At 34.1% G+C, this 26,939-nt stretch overlaps 2 protein-coding genes across 3 annotated transcripts in view; one reads left to right on the top strand and one right to left on the bottom strand.

Annotated features, from left to right (window-relative positions):
- Positions 1-26,939, top strand: part of sbm (L-type amino acid transporter sobremesa) — a 197,952-nt gene that overhangs the window by 129,906 nt on the left and 41,107 nt on the right. The gene's annotated exons all lie outside the window — the stretch shown is intronic.
- On the bottom strand, positions 14,195-14,647 carry COX6CL (Cytochrome c oxidase subunit 6C-like). The gene is made up of 2 exons (XM_073972508.1): positions 14,417-14,647; positions 14,195-14,347 (listed from the first exon to the last, which is right to left on the bottom strand). The coding sequence occupies exons 1-2, from the start codon at positions 14,566-14,568 to the stop codon at positions 14,248-14,250; spliced, it is 252 nt and encodes an 83-aa protein (XP_073828609.1). The 5' UTR covers positions 14,569-14,647; the 3' UTR covers positions 14,195-14,247.

Raw genomic sequence — 26,939 nt, 5'->3', positions numbered from 1 at the left:
AACTTTGCTATTGGTAATATTACTTTCAGGCATAGATCGAATTCAAATATGGACTATAACGGTCCACTCATTTGAGTACCTCCCACAGACAATTTTGGAAAAAGTATAGTTTAACAACTCCTCTCTGATCTTATTAATTTGTGACGCAGCAGGTTGCACTTGCGGCCCCTGTTACGACGTTGTAATTTTTTTCGTGGGAAAGTTCATACTTCCTGAAATAATGACCCAAAAAGGTCCAGAAAATCCTACCGGCACCACCTAAACTGGCTAATGTGTAAAATAACCCTTTAAGAGAGAAATCAATTTAGCTCCAACTTTGTAAATTGAAAAGTAAAATTGTAATATATTTAAATTCAGAAAATTAATTACAACATATTTAATTATATAGTCTGTAAGGAAAATATCCATAGACTAATAAAGAAAAAATATATTTTCTACAGATTTGTATTAGGTCCGAATATGTACTACATCGGATCACTCCTATGGGTACACCCTACTCAAAGTTTGGAAAAAATGCACTCGTCTTGGATCATTCTGAATTTTGTTGCAACATAAAATTTTCCCAACAGCTAAAAAACCTACAGAAGTATTGTGTTAACTTTTTTTCTTCGGGTACGTGGCTGAGGGTATATCTCTGTCGGCTCAGCTGACTGATACTTTCTTACTTGTTGTTTTATTGAAGTGCATAGAAATTCCAAACACAAAAGCAAAAACAAACGCGTAGATACATACAAAATTCCAAAAACAAGAAATAGTGTTACACTTTTAGAAAGAAAAACAAGTAAGCCAAGGCTATAGTCGGACGGGGCCGACCATGTGATACCCTACACCACTACCCCTTGCAATTAGCTTTCCTCAAACCAAAACAGCTTATCTCCTAGTCGTGTCCTCAGACACCACTTATAAAAAAGTTTTACATGGCTGAAAATTTGATGTTGTCTGGCTGGGGAATCGTTTTTGGCAAGGCGACCCATGCTGCTATGTATGTATAAACATCTAATTGGACGATTAATACGCTAGAGCACCCTGTAATTTGCAATAATGCAAAAATTGGGAATGGGGAAAATGTGGTTCTCTACACAAAACCCATTGTATATTAGGCAGTAGGCCCGTTATCTAGCAGACACATTATTGCAATTTCAGTAGTTATTTTTCCATTTGTAGACTATTTTGCCTGTATTTGCCCTCCAGGAAATAAAATATAGACCAACAATAGTTTTTTTATTTTTTAATTAATTTCTCGTTAGAGACGAGCTTACTGACCAAGATGCTTTTTGAAAAAGGAAAGCCGACGATACGAACCCACACAATCACCACTGTGTGACATGCATGTTTCGCCTTTGGTTTAGGAAGGCTCCTCAGACACATCGACTGTGGGGCGGCTTCGCTATCCTCTAACTTATTTCCTCTTTCAAATGCAAGTTGTTTTTTTACAAAGTTGAATTTTTTGTTCAAATCTTTGTATGGCTTTCATGACAAACGCTTAGCGTAGCCTTTGAAAGTTATGAGTTTGGTTCTGAACACTAACACGCCGTGACAACACTTTTTTCCATGTGTTTTTCATACAAAAGTAATGGCCCATTTCAACAGCTAAATAACATCAGATCATCGTCAAAAATTGTAGGCATCTTCTTCTACCTAAACTCTTACTTACACCAACACAATTAATATCAATAGAAAGGCCTCTTCCAAGTATAGTTTACTTGCACGGAATGTCTTTTCCAGGAATAAAGATATAAGCTGCTGAAGTTTTATTTTTAAGTTTTTGCCTTTTTAGGGGCAAAGGCCATTATTTGTGAGATTTTAATTAATTTAACTAATCGAGCTTTTTATGACCTAAGGAGATTACATTGAAAAATTGATATCAAGCGAAGTCCTACACCCACATCAACCGCTATGGGATGATCGCAAAAGGCAAAAACTTAAGAATAAAACTTCAGCTGAGCCCGGCTCGGATTCGAACCTGGGTCGTCACCAAATAACAGACAATGATGATGACGTCATAGTGTTCTAAACCACAATCCACTAGATATAAGCTGTATATTAAAATTTTTTCACAATTTTCTCACACAAGTTGTAGAAATAGATGTGCCAATGTGCCGTATATATTTTCGGCCGATTTCATGTATTTGGGGCACTAAACACGCTATATACATATGTCCTATTTCAATGAAATTTAGAATGTGTGACGGAATTTGGTCTAGAAATTAGTTTGTCCAGTTATATTGAAATCGGTTTAGATTTGGATAAGGCTCCCATGCATATTTTCCGCCGATTTCATGTATTTGAGGCATCAAACCCGCTATATATGTCCAATTTCAATGAAATTTGGAATATGAGATGAATATTGGCATAGATTTTGGATGTAGCTCCCATATATATGTCTGGCCGATTTCATGTATTTGATGCACCGAATACGCTATATACATATGTCCGATTTCAATGAAATGTGGAATATGAATATGATCGATATTGGCCTAGCAATAGATGTGCTAATTTACATCGAAATCGGTTAAGATTTGGATATACCTCCCATATAGAAGTACTTCTAGTCGAAAAGGATTTAGGAGAAGTGTCAACTCCTGCAAGATACAAAAATACATACACAGCACTGAACGGACTGAGAACTAATTCTTATATTTATGCATTAAAATATTTAACTAATGCTAATCATTTAAGGTAATATACAAATTTGTATCGTAATTATAGCCATTCCTTTATATTTTATCTTAGTCCGGTTAGCGAAGCGCACCGGGTTCAGCTAGTGTATTATAAAATGTATTTCGTTGTCTAAAACGAAAGAAGAAAACACAAAGACTGATTTATTTACTCACTTTACCGTCTTCACCCATTCTCGCAAAAAGAACAAAAATAATTCATTCTTTTCCTCTTCGCTTGCTAGGTTGGGTAACTGTGAGTTACAGAAAAAAATACTACTTTTGGAAGAATAAATCGCAACAACAACAACAAAGAACGAAACACAAGCGTTTGGCCAAAGCAAAAACAACCTTTTTCACCCTCCCGTCGTCGCTTATGCGTCTTCTATTGCAATATACACATAGTTCTTTATTATAAGTTAAGCGAGAGCCTTTTGTTGTTACGCTCTTTGACAAAAATCCTCTCTCCACCCAAACATAAAAAATATATTGGGACCCAAACAAATAAAATTTAGATATGTTACAACATGTTGGAAACATATACCCAGCAAAAATTCGGATCCGTTAGTCATTACGTAACCCATTACAAAGTAATGTAAACAAGCTTCTTTTGGCATTACGTGTAATCTGAAAAGTAATGGGTTACTTCTTAAAAAATTTACAAGGCAATCCTACTTACTTTACTCCTCACTAAGTAATGAGGACGGTGGCACAGTGTGTGCGTGTGTCCGACTAGAAATCAGAGGGTTCGTGGGTTCAATTCGGGCACACAGTGAAATAAAATAAAGTAAAATAAAAGTAAGAAGTGTGATGAAATTAAAAACAAATTCTCTACATAAACTTAACTAACAATAGAATTTTTTTAAACTTACTTTTCAACTTCTAGTGGCCACAGAATAACTAGTTATTCTAGTGGTCATAAAATAACTAGAAACTGAGTGCGACATGCCCTTTTAAAAATAATGGGGAAGAAAGGGGGTTTGTGAGTAGCTACGGCTGCCAAAAATCCCTTACAAAACCCATGATTTTGGGAGGACTTATTTTTGCTGGGTATTAACTAACATATCGCTCATTTAAAATAGAAAATCCTAACTCAGAAAACGTATTTATTAAGTTATGTCACTCTTTGAGTAAATGAGCGATATATTTTTCTACGTGCAGGTTAGCCACTCCCTTTATTGTTTTCAGTACAGTCATAGTGTAAAGGAATTCAGCTGTCTTTTAAGGCTCAAGTTATCTCATGGATTAGTATTCCGATGAATTTGCATTGTTTTTAGTTTATTCACGCACGTCACATTTGTGAGGAATTTTATTTTACTATGTTTATTGTTCAGATTCATGATAAAAATATTGATCTAAAAATATACTTATTGATAGAATTGTCTTTTTGACCCAACTGTGGTGTTAGGATACCTCAATCAATCTGCATCCTTTCATTTTCTGTAAACAAATGTTAAATGTTTGCATATTTTTCACAAAAAAAGTTGAATTGGCCTTAAAAATCATTTACTGCAATACTCCTACCTTAACTTTTAACATTTAATTTCCCTAAAAATACACTAAATACATATGTAACCCTAATAAAAATAACATTTAATGCTTGACCTTAAAAGTCCTTCTAAACACCTGTAAGTAATTCAACAGCAAAAGTAAAAAAGCTACAAAACAAATGCGCAATTCCCACTACAAAAGTCTTATTAGAAAAGGCACAGTTAAAAATAATAAAAAGCCTTTCTGTACAAAAACAAGAAAAAAGCTTAAATTGAAATTTATGAGCCCCTTAAGTAACATCTGAATATTCTACAAGAAAATCTCACAAGAAAACAAAAACACAAAAGTAATAATTAAAACAAAATGTATATTTGTTCCATTTCGAGTGTACGTACATACGTACGGACGGACTAGCCTAGGCAGGCCGGCAGGCATTATAGCAACTCTTTGCGGCGATTATTTACTTGACATTGACATTGAACAAAAATAAAGGCCCACAAACGATTTCTATTACGAAACATATTCACTGCAATTAAAATATACAAAATAAAAAAGATAGGCGTAGATTCAATATATCATATTTTTCAGTTTTGTTTATGTGGGACTTACTCACTTTGGGGTGATAAAAACTAAAACAGAAACAACGCAGAAAATTTGAGTTTATAAATGACTGAACTAAACTTCAAATTCGAATTCCATGAACAGTCATTCTGTAAGATTTTTTAATACCATATATTTATTTGATATTTTAAAACCCAAAACAGGTAAAAAGTTTAATTTTCAGTCAGTCTAAATTCAAACAAAAATATCCCCTTTGATGTGTAACCACAATTAATTTCAATTGGTGTTAAATTACTTTTGCGCGACAGATGACACCAGCGCCAACAATTCAACAATCAACAGCAGCAGTGCGACCAAAAAAATTGCAATTGTGTTTAGATTCATTTTGTGACAGACCCAACCATTTTAATTGTTGGTATATTTTTCACACCACAGACATCAAATAATGTATGGAATTCATTCACATGATCGATCGATATGAAATTGGGCGATGAATATGAGTTTTTTTCGAAGAAATGGAATTGTGTAATTTTACAATTACCACAAAACAAATCTTAATTACAATTTGAATAGACAATAAATAGACTGTGGTCGATATTTAATATGTTAGCCATTTCAATTTACTGGAACTACCGCATTTATCTCTGTCAATATGATTTGACTTTGAAAGATTAATTAGGAATACATAGTTGATGGGACGAGAAAAAATGATATGGAAATTCGTATCTTAACTTTCGTAGAAATTGCAGTATTGATTTTTATGAATATTGAAATAATTCGAATGCGATATAAGGCCGTCATATGCAGTTCCATGTCTAATAAATGGTTAAACAAACGACTGAACGTGGTATTTATTACTTTCTTTTTAAAATTTTAAAAAAGCAACATCTTAAAAAACAAAGAAATAAATATTATGTCCCGCATAACAGATTCGTCTATGTATTATTTTTAATGATATTTTAATAGCGTGGTTCATTAGACTTATTAGTCTATAGTCGCTGCAGGTCTTCGCATTGTTTTTCTTGGGTATTGTGATAAATGTTGATTTGAGCCAATCTTGGGGATATTGTCCTGTTTTATATATATTGTTGAATAGTTTTAAAATAAGCTTGGTGTTACTTTCGTCTATTAACTTAAGTACGTCGGCAGGTATTTTTCTTTTCTGTAGTTTCATATATTGCTACATTATTATCATTGTAGATAAATGTTGACGATCTCTTTGGATAAATACATTAAATATAACTTATAAAATATAAAATGTAAAATATAAAATATCAAATGTAAAATACAAAATATAAAATGTAAAACTTAAAATAAATTAATTTTTTGAGCTTGAGGTCATTTTAAGTTACAGAAAAATTCCTACTTTTGGAAGAATAAATCGCAACAACAATAACAAAGAACGAAACACAAGCGTTTGGCTTCTGCGTCTTCTATTGCACCATACACACAGCTCTTTATTATAAAATAAGCGAGAGCCTTGTGGTTACGCTCTTTAACAAAAATCCTCTCTCCACCCAAAAAAATATGTTCTAACATAAAAAATATATTGGGACCCAAACAAATAAAATTTAGATATGTTACAACATGTTGGAAACACATATTTGTTTGCACCCAAACATATATTTATTTGCAACCAGTCACAAACATATATTTCTTTAGATCCAAACCTATTTCTAACATATATTTTTCTACGTGCAGGTTCTCCACTCCGTTTATTGTTTTCTGTACAGTCGTAGTGTAAAGGAATTCAGCTGTCTTTTAAGGCTCAAGTTATCTCATGGATTAGTATTCCGAGGATTTTTTATTGCTTTTAATTTAATCACGCACGTCACATCTGTGAGGAATTTTATTTTACTAAACATAGTAAAGTGTTCGGATTCATGATAAAAACATTGATCTAAAAATATACTTGTTGATAGAATTGTCTTACCCAGCTGTGATGTTAGGATACCTCAATCAATCTGCATCCTTTCATTTTCGTATCACTTTAGTTGAATTTTCAAAAAATCAGCCGTATCTCACCCTTACACATCAACAGTAAGCCACATTTCTTAAGGCATTTTAATTAATGGCTTCTGTCCTCAGAAGTCAAAACATTCTTGTAGAAACGATAAACACAAGACCAATTTTAGTACCATTTAGTACTTTTCGTAGCCGTATGTATAGTAGGTATGTCCAATACCATTTTAGACTTTAGCTACCCTTACACCAAATTTTAGAATTTGTACTCATTTCAGTTCATGCAATCAGCGCACAGTGCGAAATTTGGGAAGTTTAGTGGAACTTTAAGGGATTTTCAAAGTATATGAAATTAATTAAACTTTTATTGAATTCGTTAGCTAAGTACTCCACTGCAAATGGCCCATACTCAGTTTGCAGATTTACTTCACGAAACGACTTAAAAATGCACTTAAAGTTGCACTTTTGTTTTTTAATTTTTTTTTTTTTGTAAGAAATGTATTTTTGATTCATTAAAAAAATGGAGGGGCGCGGACAAATGGTAAGTCAGTATACCATGATTTATTTTTCTTAATATTTTACAAAATAATTATGATATTTTACACTTAAAAAAAATGCAAAAAAACCCTTAATGTTTTCGTGCAATTTTAGTCGGAAAGAAGTGATTTTTTGAAGTTTTCAATATTGTAATTTTTTATTTTCCGTGGTCATTTCAAAAGTGAATTACTTACATTCACGTGTTAAGATATATATAATCTGAAAGATTGGATTCTCCTCTGTTCGTAAAGCTATAAAACTGGTGCGGTATCGCGCGGTCTTTGGAGATATTCAAGATTTTCCAAAAAGACTTCGGGAATTTCATTCAGTTGCATTTTCCAAAAGTGGAAGGTAAACGCGACAATGAACGCCATTGTTGACAGTGTTTTGAAGAAATGGACTCACTAATTCTAACAATGATAATTTCTGTAAAATTAAGAAACCTCTCGCAATTTTTCATAGTTTTGACCTCTAAATGTAGGTGATTTACATATAGTGCAACATTTGTAGATGCTGCGGTGCAAATACTAAAATACGTTAAAAATTGTAATGCAGTGCAGACCAGAATGGACCAATAAACATTGTAGATACAAATGAAAACAAAAAATATCGACATTTTACTCCTTAATAGATGTGTAGGGTTGTGGGGCTTCACCCAGAAGTGGACCTATGTTGACAGCTTTTGTGTGAGGAGATTTTTTATTCGCTAACATCTTAAAATTTACATTTGCATCAAAATCGGCTGCAATTTTTGTCTTTAACCTTTAAAATACTCAATATGAGGGAACCCGGCTTGTGGGGGCTATTCAAAACGCGAACCTATATTAAAAATATTTTGTACATAAGTTTTCTATCCGCTGAAAACCCAATTTGCATCAAAATCGATTGAAAAATGAAAATGAATGTAAAACGTAAAAACGGCAGCCACCGTTACATGAGCGCTACAGGAAACCGCGGGTCTATGTGGCCCAATTTGAGCCCCACACTGTCCACTAATATAAGAAAAATTTGTGAAAACTTTTAAGAATCTACACCTTTCCTTTAAAAGTTATCAGTAGACATCGGATTTTGCATATTTGCATATTTTTTATTAATAAAGATACGAAAATTCTGATTGGACCAAAATTCGTTTTGAAGAAAACTGAATGGAATGACAGGCTCATATTTTTTATTTTTTTGCATATTTTGCATATGCACAAAATATGCAAAATATGCAGAATATGCAAAAAATATGCAAAATATGCAACTAATTTTTTTGACGAAAATCGTCTAATTAAATTTGGAAAGTCATCAAAAAGTGTTCTAAATTAAGTTTATTGTCTTTAAACGTCGATTTCTTAGCAGATTATTATGTTATTAATTATTATTCCGCCACAGCAATAAATATGGACTAAAAGACTTAGAAAATTTCCTATAACCCAGCCTTCTTATTGCAACATAAGTTGCATTCTAATACAAATTTGTTCAAAACTCAATCAGAAATATTAAAATGAACGTATCCAAATATGTTGATAGTTTCTGCTCGGCCAAATTGTCTGACAGAATAACAAATGAGCTAAAAATTAAGACTAAGACAATATTGAATATTACATAAAATCTTTCATATTTTACTAAAAACATATAACATATAAAAACATATATAGGGCAATCATGAATATTCGAATTTTCCGCACGGAAAATAATTTTAGAAAGTGAAACTCTTTTAAAATCAATATTTGTTAAAAGTTGAAAGCTACTAGATTCGCTTCATGATGGAATATTCTAGTCGAATCGACAAAAATATTCCCTTTTTGGGCATAAATATGGAAAAAAATTGTGAAATTTGGGAAAGGAAACAAATTATGCACGGAATTTTTATTAATGATTGCACTGATAACTATATTTTAATACCCTAAGGGTATTATGTCTTAGTGAATGAGTTTGCAACATGCAAAAGGAAACGAAATAGACCCACAGTTCCTTTTTATGATCTGCATAGATTCGCACATATCCATCTGGCCAGGTCTTTTTGAAAACAAAGTACGTCACATTAATAGCCCAATTCGCATAAAAATTGGAGATTTTTTGGCACTAGGGCGATCCCTGATTACTTTGGTAAGAATCGATTCAGATTTGGATAATGTACCCATATACACAGTATAATCTCGATAATCCCTACACCACAGGTTTCGGCGGTGTCCGAATTATCAAATTGTCCGATTTACGAATAGTAAAGAAAATAAATTATTTTCTATGATTAAATAACTCGTGGTAGTTATATAATACTCTACGTGCTCTAAGTGTTAAAAATAGTGAGATTTTTCTATACGACAATCCGGACATTTTTATTGGCATTGCCCGTATTTGTTCCTTTCCTTAGTTTTTACCAATTTACCATGCAACAAGACTCAATTTTCCCAAATTACAGAAAACGCCAATCAGATTGTGAAAGTAGAGCTAAAAATATGACGTTTTTAAAGTATACATCAGGATGTAAGCAAAACACGGGACAAGTGTGAAATTTCATTTTTTTTTTTTTTTTTGAAAATTAAGATTCCTTGAAATCTTTGCCTTTTAGGTGTATAGTGCCTTTGGCAACTTTAATGACAATATTGCGGCGAATATTTTTCTAGACTAATGTGTTATAAAAGGTGTTATATCCTTTTACTCGATAATTTTTTCTAAATGTTGCTGAAACAATTTTTACAGCAACTCCTCCATTAAACAACTGTCCAAATTCGAAGCATTTGTAATAATTAGTTCAAATTATCGAGTACACGGTCAGGTATAAGTTAATTAATTGTATATTTTCTTTTCGACTGTGTTATCAAAATTGTTTTCCTGTAGCAGGAATGAAAGAACTATATTTTTTTTAGCATTCCAAATGCTTTTCTAGCAGAAATATGTGAGTGGTTTTGCCATGTTAAAGATAATTCCAAGGGTTTGACTTATTTTACCACTACCACGCTATTGTGTGGTTTTTCTGAGTGATGTCATTTTGCACTAATCATTTGGTGTTCTTCGCATCAATTTTAACTACATCCCACTTTAAATAAAACTTGTTGTTTTTAAAAATTTGAAAACAACAAAACCCGAGATTAAGCTGAAATTATTTAACAACAATAAAATAATACACATCTAAACAAAACTGCCAAAAGTGAATCTAAAAATAATGCATTACTTTCGCTGAGGAGTGAACATTTCCCAATTCTGCATTAAGCGGTTGTTTGCTTACAATATACATATAAAATTATGTATTTTTAGTGCATTAAACTAAAACCATTTCATCAATATTAAAGCGGCAGTTAGAGCATATTTCCAAAGAAGCTTTTTGACCACAAATATAGGACTAAAAACTATAAAATATATTCAAATCTAATATGTGGATATTCAAAACGTATACTTCTAATTATAGTTATATTCCAGAACCTGGAATCGTAAATGGTACTTTAGTACTTTTTCCCATTTTGCGCTAAAAAACGAACCCATTTTCCAAAAACTAGAAAAAATTGCGCTTTTATCTAAAGAAAAATAGCGATGACTAACTGTAGCTCCTTTGTTTTTTTGCTAGACAATTTTGGCCGATTAGAAACTATCACCATATTTGGACATGTTGATTTTGACATTTCTGATTGAGTTTTTGAAATTTTTCCATTATCTATCTACATTTGTATAGGAAGCAAATTATGTTGTAATAGGAATGCTGGGTTATTTGACATTTTCTCACCTTGTGAAAACTGATTTAAGTCTTGTTAGTCTAGATTTATTGCTGTGGCGGAATATCTGGAGAGTCTCAATAACATAATAATCTGCAAAAAAACTATGTTAAACGTCAAAAAACTTAATTCAGAATGCTTTTTGATGATTTTTTAAATTTAATTGACGATTTTTGTCAAAAAACGCTTGCATATTTAGCATATTTTTTGCATATTTTGCATATTTTTTTCATATATTTTGCATATTTTTTGCATATATTTTGCATATTTTTTGCATTTTTTTTGGATATTTTTGATATGACTCCAAATATCGAAAAATTGACCCTCAAAACGCCTAGATCCAAAATTTGAGTCCAATCGGATAAGAAATAAAAAACATGCTAAAATCCGATGTCTAGTTATTAGTAAAGTTCCGCTAAAGTGCTCATATTTTGCACTGTGCAGCGTACGTAAAAATACTTTAAATAACATTTCCAAACGTTTCGTTTCGTGTTTTCCATAGGAACAATACAAAACGAAACATAACCCACGTTGACCGAACTCGCTGTTTAGTTTTGTTTTGTTCTCAATTCCACAACAACAGATAGAAAACAAAAAAGTTCAAAACACATGAACGATTCAATGAATGAATGATTCGTTTGGTGGTTCAAAACATCAACCACATCAACCGTAGTATGTTGACGTTAGCGATAGGAGGGTTCCCTGTAGGAAATGTCAATAGTGAATCTATACTGACTTACTACTGACATTGTCAACAGTACTACTGATAAACTGTAGACAACTAATGTAATTTCCTATAGACATTTTGTATGAACGTGTCATTCGAAAGTCAGTATTGGAACTAGTATGTCAGTAGTAAGTCAATAGTTCCTGAGGAACCACGTGTTGACATTGGAGGTAGTGAGTCAGTAGAGACATTGAAGGTAGTGAGTCAGTAGAGACATTGGAGGTAGTGAGTCAATAGTTCATAAAGGGTCATATGGAGACATTGGTACCAGACTTTCCTTACTAAGTTTTTTGGCTTATATGGACTTTTTATAGATTAAAAAGTTATATGGTACGTTTAATAAGACGATGATCTTACACTTTTGTTTAAATAGTATATTTTATTAAAGAAAAATACATATTATTGAAAATGCTAAAAAAGTAAAAATTGCGTATAACGGGTTTTAAATAAGGGCTAAGTCCAAGATTCCACATAAGTTCAAAATAAAGCCAATGTTTTCGAGGCTGGCTAAACATTTGAATATTTAAATAATAACAAAGTCGTTTTCATTGTCAGAAATATCATCGCCTTTTATTTTCTTGGCCGTAAGACTTGGCCATATCATACTAAGTATGAGTGTGTCGTTGATCATTTCGCACAGTAAATGTTTGCCAAAAATTCTTTTTGTTTCGGTGGTGAATGAAACAACTCGGCAAAGCATAACCGAAAGTACATTTCAGCAATCGTACAGTTTTCATCTTTTTGCATTGAAAAGTTTGTGGATTTGTTTTGGTTGTGAGCATGAAACGATTCAGAGAAGTTGAAAAGTTTGTGGCGATGTGTGATTGGTACGGGAATCGTTTTGTTTGTTTACGTTCATTGCATGCAATACCAAAATGGTACCAACCTAGTACTTTTCTTAGTACTTAAAAAATTTACCTTCAGATATCAACCATATATATCAACGCAATTCTCATTTCTAGATCTATAAGTTCCTCCAAATCCCATTATAGCACTTTACATATAAGTACATAAACCACCTCCTAATATTTTAAAATTTCTGCTGACTCCTTAACACAATAACAATTTGTACCATTAAGTACATAGTATACATTTCCAAAGTCATCTCCATATCTTAACACCCCACATACCAACTGTAACTCTAAGAAAACATTTTAGAAATTCCTGCTCTGTTCTTACATCCGATACCAAATTTATGGTATCCAACCCTACTTCTCAACCTTGATTCTCATTCCAAATTTCAAGGTATTAGTTGTATCCGTTCACATAATACCAAATGGTTTTTTGTCATTTCTAATCTATGAGCATTGTAGTTTCAGAATCCGCAATAACTTCCCAGGTGTAAGCAACTTCCATTTAAATTTGGCTCAAGAGCACCGTGAAAACCCTTTCATATATCTATCCTATGTACCTTCTGTGACTCTCATTTCAGATTTCTAGTCCTACCGGTCCGCCATATACCACTACAGAAACTAAAATCATCCAATTTGACCCGAAAACACAGTTTTTTACCAAATTTTATCTGACTATGAATAAAATTACCTTTTTCGGATATTGTGCAAGTTAAAGTATGACCAATTTTGATCCATATTTTGTTAAATCTCTCATATATTGTGACAGCATAATTTTTGATATTTGAGAGCTTTTAAAGCAGTATGTTGTATTTCTCCTTGCAGAAAAACATAAATGCGGAATCGATATCCAAATTGTATCATATATGAGATGCATCAACTGAGTGGATTATCTTGAGATTTAATTCCTCCTCGACAAAGCTATAATTTTTACATTTTTCGTTAACTTTTTCGCACAAGCAATTCCATAGACCGATTTGACATATAAAAAGTTTAGTCCCCGTGCTTAAACCACTTTTCTGGTATTATTTCTGGTTTACTGTCTGGCAGAAAAAAAATAATACAGAGTATGTTGCTCTGTTCCAGAACCTGCAAGCTACTATTTTTTACTACGATTACATTTTTTCCTTTATGTTATCGGAAAAAATATTAAAAATTAGTAGATTCTTGCAGTTCTGGAACATACCAACAATTTTATTTACCCAAATGAACACCCAAAAAAGATATTTACCCATGTTTTGGATAAATACCGGGTAGAGTCCCATCTATGCAGACAAGGTGGGAAATTTGTTCTGGAAGGATACGAAAAGTACCAAAAGATACTAAATGCCCTATCTTAATATTTATCGGAATGCCAAGTTTGGAATGTGGTTCACACTGGGTGTGTTGGCGTTAATTTTTGCAAATTCGAACGAAAGGGAATTTTTTGACACAGTATTTAGTATGACATAATAATTATACCACGGTATTAGTACTTAATACTTTTAATGATCTTTCAATTATGTATTTTTAACTATTCTCCAAATACGTCTAATTTTAATTTTGTCATTAAACTCTCTTAAGAATAAAATAAATGTTATAGCAAAATCAGATGTCATATATTTCAGCTTTGCCTGTAGTCGGAGTATACTAGCCTTTGTCATGGTAAAACCATTCAACATCGATTTTCAGGATCGACACATAAGGACTTTTAAATCTGAACTCATTGTCAGCTATGTTAGTAAATTTATTTCGGCATTTTTGATTACAATTAAAAAATAATTACATTACTTCTTTGACGTATGTCCAGTTGAGGTTGATGGAGGACAAGATTGCAGATAGCCACCCTCCTTCATACGGTTAAATGAAGCCATGGGATCGTAATTGCTGCAACAAATCAAAATAATTAAATTAGGAAATCATTTTTTATTTGAATAAAAAAGAAGCACAACTTACGTATAAAAATTTGCATATTTATGTTTTCGAGGCATATTGTGCAAAACATTAAAGGCCGTAGATGCCGACAATGCAAGGACAACAGCAACGCAAATACTCTTTAGAGATTTATAGAAATGCACATTGTGCATTGGAAATTCCGGACGTCCCATGTCTATATTTTATTTCGAATGTTGAAATGGTGTTGGATGGTTGTGGAAATTTTTGAAAACAATAAAATAATATTTGACAAATATTTCTTGGGTGACCATGTTACAATGTTTACTTTTTCGGGTGAACTCAGGATATATTGTAGGTCAATAGCTATGCTGAAGTTATGAAGGAAAAGGAAGGTCTATATTGCGAGGTGGTACATTATTTTTTGAGAAATTTATATTACTCTCACCTCATGAGGATGTATTGATGGATGGTTATGGCCAAAAAAAAAAAAAAAAATAATCGCCGTAGACCCATACTTATATATACCAAGATGAATGTCTCGGCGAGCTTAGTCGATCTGGCTATGTCCCAGCAAAATAAATTGGAATTAGTGCAATGTGGACTAGTTCTGTTACGGCATGTTTTGATGCAGTTCAACCGGAGTCGTGAAAAAGGCACTCCAGTCCTCATATTTTAACCGCATTTGGATGCAATCCAAAGAATCACATCCACTTGTCACATTTTAACAACATCCGGATGCAGTTCAGCGGAGTCGTGAAAAAGGCACTCCAATTCCTCACAATTTAACAGCATCCGGATGCAGTCCAAACGGAGTCGTGAAAAAGTCGGAGTCGCTACATTTTATTAGCAGTAGTTTGAGATCCCTTAATGTACATAAATCAGTTTGTACATCTCTACAGGCAGGGGCATACATTTTCCAAAAAGAGATAAGCGTGTTAACATTTCCAAACATTTGTTAATACAAACTAAATATTATTTACCAATCCCACGGCAGCGGGTTCTTTCGTACCGGATTGACCCGAAACCATTGTGTTTCGGCCAGCGGCTGCCAACCCAGCAAAAAACCTATAGAATTCTAACTGCTACAACAACAACAACAAATATTATTTAATGTGTGGACCTTTTTTCCGGTAACTTACGAGAAGAAAATTTCCGAATGGAGTGCTGTTGGAGTACATGTCGAAATCTTAACTGGTGATGGGAAGGCAACCCATTTAGCAAATGAAGTAAACACAGTTCAGATTGGAACAAATGGAGAGCGGAGGAAACGCGCATGTTTGCGATTGAATTCAATGGAGAATTTTCATAATTTGTGTTAATGTATAAAGTTCTTAATATTTTTGTTTTACACAAATAATAAACGCATTTTATTTGTTCTGGCATATTTTGTAATGGCTTGCACAATTTCCGCAGAATGCCTGTATAAAAACAGGTGCTTTGGACTGCCTCTCATTCTACCCCAAAGGGTTAGTTAAAATTCAATGCCAAAGGGTCAGTTAAAATGCAGTGCCAAAGGGTCAGTTAAAGTGCAGTGCAATGGATTGCCTCTTTCAGGAGTCACGCTCTTGTAAAAATCTTGAGTGAAAATGCATAATTTGATGCACTTCCAGATCACTTGTACATATCATTTAACTGCCTCTTTGGAGGCAAACTTTTTGCTGGGGTGTAACCGTCCGTCTGTCCATCTAAACTTTGTAATCACGCTACAGGTCGCAATTTTGATCGGATCGTCACCACATTTTGGGTGTTGATAGGGGTCTCGGAGGGGAAGAAGCCTATTGATTTTGGTGATGGTCGGATCATATTCAGGGGTCGGAATGGGCAAAAAACTTATTTTGAGAAAAATTCAAGGTTTTATTCTAATGCGAACATCTCCGCTTCTATTAAGAGTATTCCAAAAGCAAAACCTTATAATGAAAGGGAAAACTTTACCTTTACAACAATGTAAAGTAGGTTGGCGTAGGTGGTAAAACACGGGGTCCCAGCGGGGAAGAGGACTATTGAATTTGAGGGTGGTCGGAATGGGCAAAATATCGGATGGGGGCGGAATGGGCAAAATATCGGATATCTCTGTTTCTATTGGACATATAACAAGGGGACAGCCCGATAGTGAAACTGGACCATCGGAGTTTTAAATTGATACCAAATGTGTTGACGTTGATGGTAAAATATCAGAGTTATTGTAAAATGAGCTAAGCTATCCCAATTTTAATACTTTTTAAATGCTTATTTTAATGACAAATACCTCAACTTCTCTTCTGCAACACTTTCAATCAGTAAATCAGGCCTGCTCAAGGTGCGCACCTGAGCTGTCGGTGTGTGTCAATTTTCTCACACACACAATTTAAAAAGAGAGCTTTTGTTTTTGTTTTGAATATTTTCAAAATTAAAAATCAGTCTCTATTGAACATTCAATGAGGAAGGTTCTGTTTTCGAATTTGTCTATGAATTTATATGCGTACACTGAAAAAATGAATGAAGATACTGAATATGAATTTTTATTTGCCTAAAATTTTTACGGCAAATTAGAGTGTTTGGTTTGTCAACCCACTTTGGTTTGTCACGAACTTGATTTGCAACAAATTATAACATCAACAGTCACATTTGGTCAAAATAAAATAATTATTCTACTCTATATTTTGAAATATAAAATAAATAAAAAACTGTTACGATATTTCTCACAGTATACAGAGAGACAAAGGAAAATTGAAATTTGTGTATTTCAAAACCAACACAATTACAAAATGTGTTTGTATGTGTCTGAGCAGGCCTGCAGTAAATTGTCGACAATGGTCAAATATAAAATTATTAATTTTTTTGTTTCAGTTAGCTCTAAGTTATTGGTAAAAAAGTCAGGGCGGGTGACAATTTTGGCACATCTGTTGTGGTGTAGGGTATAGCCTTTGCTCACTTGTTTTTGTTGTGCTCTATTTTTCCCTACAATAATTAGGCTGTTTTGAATTATGTCTATAATCTTACAGTAAATGAAATGATAATTCTGCCGGTAGTCCAAATAATGGTCCAATTTATTTTTATAGGGTAGGCTGGTCCAATTTATTTTTATAGGCTAGAAAGGGTATATACACTTTCATACGGGCAAAATGTGCTTCATCGAAATAATGGTTTTAGACCCCAAGTATGTTTGGACGGAATGTGTTTCAGACAATTTGGAGTTGATTTAGCAATGTCCGTCTGTCTTTCTGGCTGGCTGGTGCGCACGTTAACTCTTGAACGGATAAACCGATTTGGTCCGAAATAAGGCCTTCATAATATTTTGTGCAAACTTAGTTTATGTTCGAAGATAAGCCATATCGGTCCACTCCCTCAGGTACCTCCCCCACAAAAGTTCAAAAATGTTCGGAAAAATTGTGCGTACGATAACTCTTAATGGGAGTGACAGATTTGGTCCATACTTTACACATCCTAATATATCTACCAGGTATAGGTCAGGTGCGAATATCGACTATATTTGTCCACTCCGTCGGGTACCTCCCACACACACACATTTTTGGATAAATTCACTTTAAGACCTGCTCTCGGATCACTTCGATTTTTGTTGAAGCAACTTGCATTCGCTGCCTCAATTACGACAGTAAAAGTTTTTCTAGGGCAAGTCCATACTTCTTGAGAAAACAGCCCGAAAGTTGTAAAAACCCCTATGGCACCATACGAGGGCAGTTCGGAAACTTCTTAGCCTAGCACAAAAAGCGCGGTATAAACAGAAACAAGTTAAGTGTTTTGTAAACTTACATCTCTGTTATGAACACATGTTAAATTTTGTTTCGATCTGGCAACTCCTTCAAATAGAAACAGGTGTTCAAAAAAGACGCATCCGCAATTTTTTTACAATGGAAAAATAGAAATGCGTGCTGTCATTAAATATTTACATAGAAAAGGTTTATCGGGACAAGAAATTCATAATGATATGGTGAATGTGTTAGGTGAAAGTGCTCCTTCATATGCAACAGTAAAAAATTAGGTTGCTGAATTTAAACGTGGTCGTACAAGCATTGAAGATGAACCACGTAGTGGACGTCCAAAAAGAGCAACAACAACAGAAATTTTAGCCAAAGTGCATGATATGGTATTAAATGATAGACGAATAAAAGTGCGTGAAATTGCTAATATCATGGGCATCTCAAATGATCGAGTCCATTTAATTTTGCATGAAGAACTACAGATGAAAAAGCTTTCTGCAAGATGGGTGCCGCATTTGTTAACAGTCGATCAAAAACGCATAAGAATGAACATTTCTCAAGTTTGTTTGGATCCTTTTAAGCGAAATAAAATGGATTTTAAGCGTCGTTTCATAACTGCTGATGAGACATGGATCCACCACTATACTCCAGAGACAAAAGAACAATCCAAACAATGGACTGAAGCTGGAGGAAGTGCCCCAAAGAAGGCAAAAACAATTCAATCGGCTGGTAAGGTTGTGGCAACGGTTTTTTGGGACTTCAAAGTTATTTTATTGATTGACTAACTGCAACAGGGTAAAACAATAAATTCAGAGTACTATTGCAACCTTTTGGATCAATTAAATGTACAAATTGGAGAAAAACGTCCTGGCTTACAACACAAAAAAATAATTTTTCATCAAGACAACGCACCAGCGGACAAGAGTGTTTTAACAATGGCTAAAATCAACGAATTAAAGTACGAGTTGCTTGACCACCCACCTTATTCTCCTGATTTAGCTCCCAGTGACTTTTACTTGTTCCCAAATCTAAAAAATCCTTGCTGGCAAGCGTTTTACCTCAAATGAAGATGCAATTACAGTTGTAAACCACTATTTTGAAGACCTTGAGGAAAACTATTTTAATCAAGGGATAGAATTGCTAGAAAAGCGTTGGACTAAGTGTATTGAAGTTTCAGGAGATTATATTGAAAAATAAAAATATTTTTGAAAAACTAACTATTCTCTTTCATTGGTAGGCTAAGAAGTTTCCCAGCCGCCCTCGTATGTAGTGACTGGAGAGCTCGAACCGAATACTACGTTCATCCACACTTTGGATATCGTAATATTTCTTCGAATATTATATGAAATTTGAAGGTGGTGCTTATAGGTCCACTCCTTCCGGTACCTCCCCCACAAAAGTTCGAAAATATTCGCTAAAGTGGCACGCGCACTATCTCATAGACGTAGCAACCGTTTTGGTCCAAACTTTGGATCTCTTAATATTGTCGAAACTTGATTTATATTAAGACTTAGGCCCTATCTGTCCAATCCTTGGGGTATCACCCACACAAATGTTCAACATTTTTGTGTGGTTAAGGATCTGTTCGAGGATCCTTCCTGTTTATAGCGATATTATGTTTTTCTAACCATATTTTTATCAGTTCATACGCCCAAAGTTTTGAAAACCGCCCTAAATACATACGTTTTTGGGGAAAAAGTATTTCAATTCACACAGGCTGAGGGTATATCTCTGTCGGCAAAGCCGACTGATACTTTTTTACTTGTTAATAGCAACATTTGTAGGTACATTGTACAATATGTTTACTTAAATTTCACATGTGTAGATGTGTATACATAACATTTCTCTACACGTGCCAACCTTATCTGTCCGAATTTTTTTTTTAACTAATTGTCTATTATAAATTGATTTCATTGATTTGTTTTCGATTCTTTTTGGAGTTCACATCATAGACACTATTTTCATTATCAAGTGCATTCTCGATAAGATGAAGACATTCATAATTTCAAGGGCAATCAAGACATCAACTACTTTCTCCCCGTGTGAACGACTTTGATTATATCTTCGTTCACACATGATTAATACATATTTGACGCCATAAATTAATCTACGTCAAATCATACATAATTAAATGATGCATATATCCAAAAGTAATGGATAAATAAAAAATTCTTATTGAAAAAAATCTTGACGATGAACTTTTGTGTTTGTTGTTATTGGACACGCTATTAGAAGCTCATAGCGTGTCCTATAACATATTCATGTGTTTCTTCTCACGTACACTGAGAATTTCTCATAATGCATTTTTAATGAAGTTGTTTAAATATATCACTAATTGAAAATTAATTAACGTGAAAAATGTCTTAAAGTGCGTGACATTTGCAGCCAACCGATATGCTGTTAAGTAAAGATGTGTTATATCAAACTTATAAAATGTTTGGATACTATATAAAAATTATATTGGGAATATTTGATAAAGCAAGCAAGAAGATTGATTTTATGTTGAAGGATGAAGATGGCATTTTTATATACGAGGGCGATTCGGAAACTTCTTAGCCTATCAATGAAAGAGAATGGCTAGTTTTTCAAAAATATTTTTATTTTTCAATATAATCTCCTGAAACTTTAATACACTTAGTCCAACGCTTTTCTAGCCATTCTATCCCTTGATTAAAATAGTTTTCCTCAAGGTCTTCAAAATAGTGGTTTACAACTGTAATTGCATCTTCATTTGAGGTAAAACGCTTGCCAGCAAGGAATTTTTTTAGATTTGGGAACAAGTAAAAGTCACTGGGAGCTAAATCAGGAGAATAAGGTGGGTGGTCAAGCAACTCGTACTTTAATTCGTTGATTTTAGCCATTGTTAAAACACTCTTGTGCGCTGGTGCGTTGTCTAGATGAAAAATTATTTTTTTGTGTTGTAAGCCAGGACGTTTTTCTCGAATTTGTACATTTAATTGATCCAAAAGGTTGCAATAGTACTCTGAATTTATTGTTTTACCCTTTTGCAGATAGTCAATCAATAAAATACCTTTGTAGTCCCAAAAAACAGTTGCCATAACCTTACCAGCCACTTGAATTGGTTTTGCCTTCTTTGGGGCACTTCCTCCAGCTTCAGTCCATTGTTTGGGTTGTTCTTTTGTCTCTGGAGTATAGTGGTGGATCCATGCCTTATCAACAGTTATGAAACGACGCTTAAAATCCATTTTATTTCGTTTAAAACGATCCAAACAAGCTTGAGAAATGTTCATTCTTATACGTTTTTGATCGACTGTTAATAAATGCGGCACCCATCTTGCAGAAAGCTTTTTCATCTGTAGTTCTTCATGCGAAATTAAATGGACTCGATCATTTGAGATGCCCATGATATTAGCAATTTCACGCACTTTTATTCGTCGATCATTTAATACCATATCATGCACTTTGGCTACAATTTCTGTTGTTGTTGCTGTTTTTGGACGTCCACTACGTGGTTCATCTTCAATGCTTGTACGACCACGTTTAAATTCAGCAACCCAATTTTTTACTGTTGCATATGAAGGAGCACTTTCACCTAACACATTCACCATATCATTATGAATTTCTTGTCCCGATAAACATTTTTATGTAAATATTTAATGACAGCACGCATTTCTAATTTTTCAATTGTAAAAAAATTGCGGATGCGTCTTTTTTGAACACCTGTTTCTATATGAAGGAGTTGCCAGATCGAAACAAAATTTAACATATGTTAATAACAGAGATGGAAATTTCCAAAACACTTAACTTTTTTCTGTTTATACCGCGCTTTTTGTGCTAGGCTAAGAAGTTTCCGAACTGCCCTCGTACACCGAATACTTATTTATGTGTAACATGTATGCATGTATATGAAAATGAAAGTGATAATTGAAATAACAGGTAAAAAAGTATCAGTCGACATTGCCGACAGAGATATACCCTCAGCCTGTGTGGATTGAAATACTTTTTTCCAAAAAAAAAAAAACTTACGTATTTAGGGTAGTTTCAAAACAATATCGATAGGATTAAAGCGCAAAAATTTGCGGGGATATCGATAGATAGGGCTTTTTTAAACTGAATTTCGACAATATTTAGAGCACCATTTTAGCGAATATTTTCGAACTTTTGTGGGGGAGGTATCGGAAGGTCCACTCCATCCACCTTCGAATTTCATCTAATATTCGAAGAAATATTACGATATCCAAAGTGTGCACGAACGCAGTATTCGGTTCGAGCTCTCCAGTCACTACATATGGTCCGATAGGGGTTGTTACAACTTTCGGGTTTTTTTTCTCAAGAAGTATGGACTTGCCCTTGAAGAAACTTTTACTGTTGTCATTGAGGCAGCGAATGCAAGTTGCTTCAACAAAAATCAAAGTGTTCGGAGAGTAGGTCTTAAAGTGAATTTATCCAAAAATGTGTGTGGGAGGTACCCGACGGAGTGGACAAATATAGTCCATATTCGAACCTTACCTATACCGGGTATATATTTGGACGTGTAAAGTATGGACCAAGAGTTATCGTACGCACAATTTTTCCGAACATTTTTGAACTTTTGTGTGGGAGGTACCTGAAGGAGTGGACCGATATGGCTTATCTTCGAACTTAAACTAGGTTTGCACAAAATATTACGAAGGCCACATTTTATACCGAAACGGCAGATCCGTTCGAGAGTTATCTTACGCTCCAACCACTACACACGGTGTCATAGGGGTTTTTGCACCTTTCAGGCTATTTTGTCAGGAAGCATGACTTGCCCCTGATGAAACTTGCACCGTCGTATGGGGGGCAGTGAATATAAGTTGCCACAACAAAAATCAAAGCCATTCGAGAGCAGGCCCTAAACTGAACTTTTCCGAAATTTTGTGTGGGAGGTACCCGAAGGAGTGAACCGATTGAGTCCATATTTCATTTCACGATGTGCAAAGTATGGACCAAATCGGTCCCTTCAAGAGTTATCGTGCGGAGAAATTTTCCGAACATTTTCGAACTTTTGTGGGGGAGGTACCTGAAGGAGTAGACCGATATGGCACATCTTCGAACTTAAACTAAGTTTGGACAAAATATTACGATATCCAAATTTTGGACCAAATCGGCTCATCCGTTTGAGAGTATTCGTGCGCACCAGCCAGACAGACGGACGGACAGACAGACGGACTGACATTGCTCAATCGACTCCAAATTGTCTGAAAAACATTTCGTCCAAGCATACCATTCGATGAGGCACATTTTGCCCCTATGAAAGTGTATATACCCTTTCTAGCCTAAAGGCTGAGGGTATAAAAACGGCTATCGGTTTGAGTTTACATATATGTATATGTACATACAAATTATCTAGGGCGAATACTAGTATTAAATTGGTTTCAGGGAAATTGTATTATTTATGACACGGAATTTCCATACAACGGTATACAGCTTAAGATTTATTGACAAAATCTGAGATTTTGGATTATTAAATAATCGTTATACACATCACGACAGCACTTTATTTGTGCTCTTATTTTGTTTACCTATAACACTGTGCAACAAAATGGAGCTCAAGGTCTGGGGGGTGGAAAATTCTTTTTGGGGATCAAAGCTCTTGATGAGTATATACAGAACCCAGAAGGACAGATCCGCCGTGAGTTGAACTTTCGAGATATGGCGAAATGAATATTTTGCTGGAGACCCTATAAGCCCTCAGATATTTGCGTTATATCTTTGTCCGCTGTTGGTTTAGCTTATTTTTGTGATCACATTTCTTCAGCCAATCATATGAGGATTATTTTCGTAGAGCATTTGACCTTCTATCTCGCTTCCTTCAATGTCCTTTTCGTCCTTTATTTTAAGAGCCGCTATAAAAATACCACAAGATGACGTTTTTCAGCTTCGAAATGTTCTGCAAAAATGTCGCTCAGAAAATTTTAGGTACGGCTCTCATTGGCAACTAATCTATTTTGTCGCGTTTTCATAGTCATTTTTTACATTTACCCCTGTTTGCGCAGAAAAATACTGTGTTTTGTGTTTTTGTATGTTCTGTAACGAATATACAAAAAGCAGAACATTTCGAAGCTGAAAAACTTCATCTTGTGGTACTTTTATAGCGTCTCTTAAAATAATGGACAAAAAGGACATTGAAGGAAGCGAGTTAGAAGGTCGAAATGCTCTACGGAAATAATCCTCATTTGATTTGGCTGAAGAAATGTGATCACAAAAATAAGCTAAAACAACAGCGGACAAAGATATAACGCTAATATCTGATGGCTTATAGGGTTTCTAGCAAAAACTTCATCACGGCGGATCTGTTCTTCTAGGTTCTGTATATACTCACCAAGAGCTTTCATCCCCAAAAGGAATTTTCCACCCCCCAAAATTTCGGTTCACAGTGTAATCGATCAATAAAAAGTAACTTGTGTACCGTTAGTCGACAGCCATCAGTGTTGTATATGTAAGTGAGTTAAAGTGCAAACATTTCCATATGCATACATAATAATACTGCCAAAATAAAAACATTGCGTGACTATATCAAGTATTAGCACTATGATATGGACGTGTGTACTTCATAACACGAAAAATTGATTTGTTGAGATTTCACAAAATTTCATCATTCATGTCATATTTTGCGTAAATATGTTTGGAGTATTATATATGTAGTATTTGTTTTATGTACATGCATTTTAGTTGATTCAGGATTTTATTTCTTCATTTACATATTTATGTTTATTCAATTTTGTATATTTATATTTTTAGGTAAGCTATTTTTAAAATGCAAATATACACACCAAAAAAGTAAAAATAAAAAGATGAACAACAACATTTGTTTTAATGTTGTTTTTGCCTAAAAATTAGTCGTGATATGGAAAGTTTGTTTGTTGAAAATTAAATGTTGCCACCGCAAACAAAATAATTGATGCTAATTTCTTTAATTGTCACAAAAACATAATAATTAGCTTTCAATATTTACTGAAACATTTTAATTAAACCAAATATTACGTATGGAACGTGTTGAAAATTAGTTTTGATCCAACAAACGATCAATCTTCAGTCGTGATATTTGTATATTATTTTAGTATAAGTTTTTATTTTGTTTTTTTCAAAATAGTCTGGCTTAATCCCATTGTTTTTGTTTTAATATTTTAAAACAACTATTTTATTAGTGGAAAAGATTTGGCATTGTTCGCCAAGGGGTAAGGCAGGGAATACTATAGTTTCGATCCACGCCACTGGATCTCATCAGTTCCCTTGTTTCTTGTTTGTGGATATTCTCCACCGAAGTTATTTTTCAATAACTTCTTCAACAAGAAACTTTTTATACCAAAACATCAATCGTCAGCTCGAAGTATAAAGGTAAGCAAAGAAAAAAGTTCAATGACAAGTTTTTCCTTGGCAACCTCATACAACTCCGACGAAAGTGTCTGCGAAAACAATTCAAACCTCTTCCACTTGTATGTGTCGTCGAATTTCGACGAATGCACACACCAAAATTTGGTTGGTCTGCTTTACAGCAAAAACAACACACGTCGTGCCATTGTCTTCAATTTGAAGCATTGTGGCGTTTTTTTATTGGGATAGCGTTTGCAATTTTGTTTTTTTCAAAATAGTCTGGCTTAATCCCATTGTTGTTGTTTTAATATTTTAAAACAACTATTTTATTAGTGGAAAAGATTTGGCATTGTTCACCAAGGGGTAAGGCAGGGAATACTATAGTTACGATCCACGCCACTGGATCTCATCAGTTCCCTTGTTTCTAGTTTGTGGATATTCTCCACCGAAGTTATTTTTCAATAACTTCTTCTTTATTTTTATTTTCGTTCCTACATACTCGTACCAACATATATAAATGTAAAACTGGCAAACGAGTATTTTGCGGGCGGAAATACACCCTTAGCCTAAGATATCAAAAGACTTCAAGCTGTGAATCTGCCTGTTAAAGCGAATTATGTTTCCCTAAATGTTTATACCCACTCCACAGTATGCAGAGCAAATTATGTTTTTTTTTGGTTTGTAATTCATCGAAAAAAGTTATTTGCAATCTCATAAAGTATATGGGGATTCCTTAGGTGAAATCGGACACTTTTTTAAAATGAGATTTTTGATTTCCTTTATTTTTTGCTGTGGTGATGCTGCTCATCAACAAAGCATTTTAATTAACTTTGAGATTTTTTTTGACAAAAAGTTCCAGAGTTATCTCGCCTTGAAAAAGTCCAGTTCTGTAAAACTATATGCAAAAACATACTCATAACATATTTAATATTGGTCCAAATAGAAAAAAAACTTTTTTTGCATTTCTTTTTTTATCAGCTATTTAAGTCTATATTTACATTAGGCAATTTTCCTTGAGAGGCAAAGGGTTACCATATGCCTCACCCCTCTCTCCATCAAACTGACAATTGCCGCAAAGAAAATTGCCTAATGTAAATATGGACTAACACGGAAGTTGGACATCGGTAAGCTGCAATCCAACAGACAGCCACATCATATTCCACTCAACTGGCCCAATTGCTTAATCAAAGCACTCCTCGTCCCAATAACATATCAGGACAATGGAAAAACTTTACCCATTCCATGTAAACAGCCGCAAAATCAGTGCTTGGATACCATAGACCTCCACCAAGGAATCCATGGTATGACCAGGAGTGTCGTGCTGCTACCGAAGAGAAAAATGAGGCATATAGGGCTACTTTACAATCACTAGCAACGCGTAGCATTAAGTCCCAATATACATTAGGCGATTTTCCTTGTGGCAATTTTTCTCGTTCTCGTTCTCTTTTAAACTTGCCTCTTGCGTTTATACAAGCAATTCTGTTTCGGCAAGTTTTGTTTTCAAAACATTGGAAATAATGTCAAAAACGAAACATATAAAAGGAAAATCCTGAAAATTGCCGGTAAGAGCAATTTTTTTCACTTCC

This window comes from Musca autumnalis, unplaced genomic scaffold (genome assembly GCF_047663935.1).
Source record: "Musca autumnalis isolate F117 unplaced genomic scaffold, ASM4766393v1 scaffold_3, whole genome shotgun sequence".
Lineage (NCBI taxonomy): Eukaryota > Metazoa > Arthropoda > Insecta > Diptera > Muscidae > Musca > Musca autumnalis.
Note: the sequence above shows the minus strand (reverse complement) of the source record. Positions and strands in the feature narration are given on the sequence as shown.

Excerpts from the sequence above, each read along its gene's own strand:
- COX6CL (XM_073972508.1), bottom strand. The coding sequence starts at position 14,568 with ATGGGACGTCCGGAATTTCCAATGCACAATGTGCATTTCTATAAATCT. Across the intron at positions 14,348-14,416 it reads AAATATGCAAATTTTTATAC|CAATTACGATCCCATGGCTT; the intron begins GTAAGTTGTGCT and ends GATTTGTTGCAG.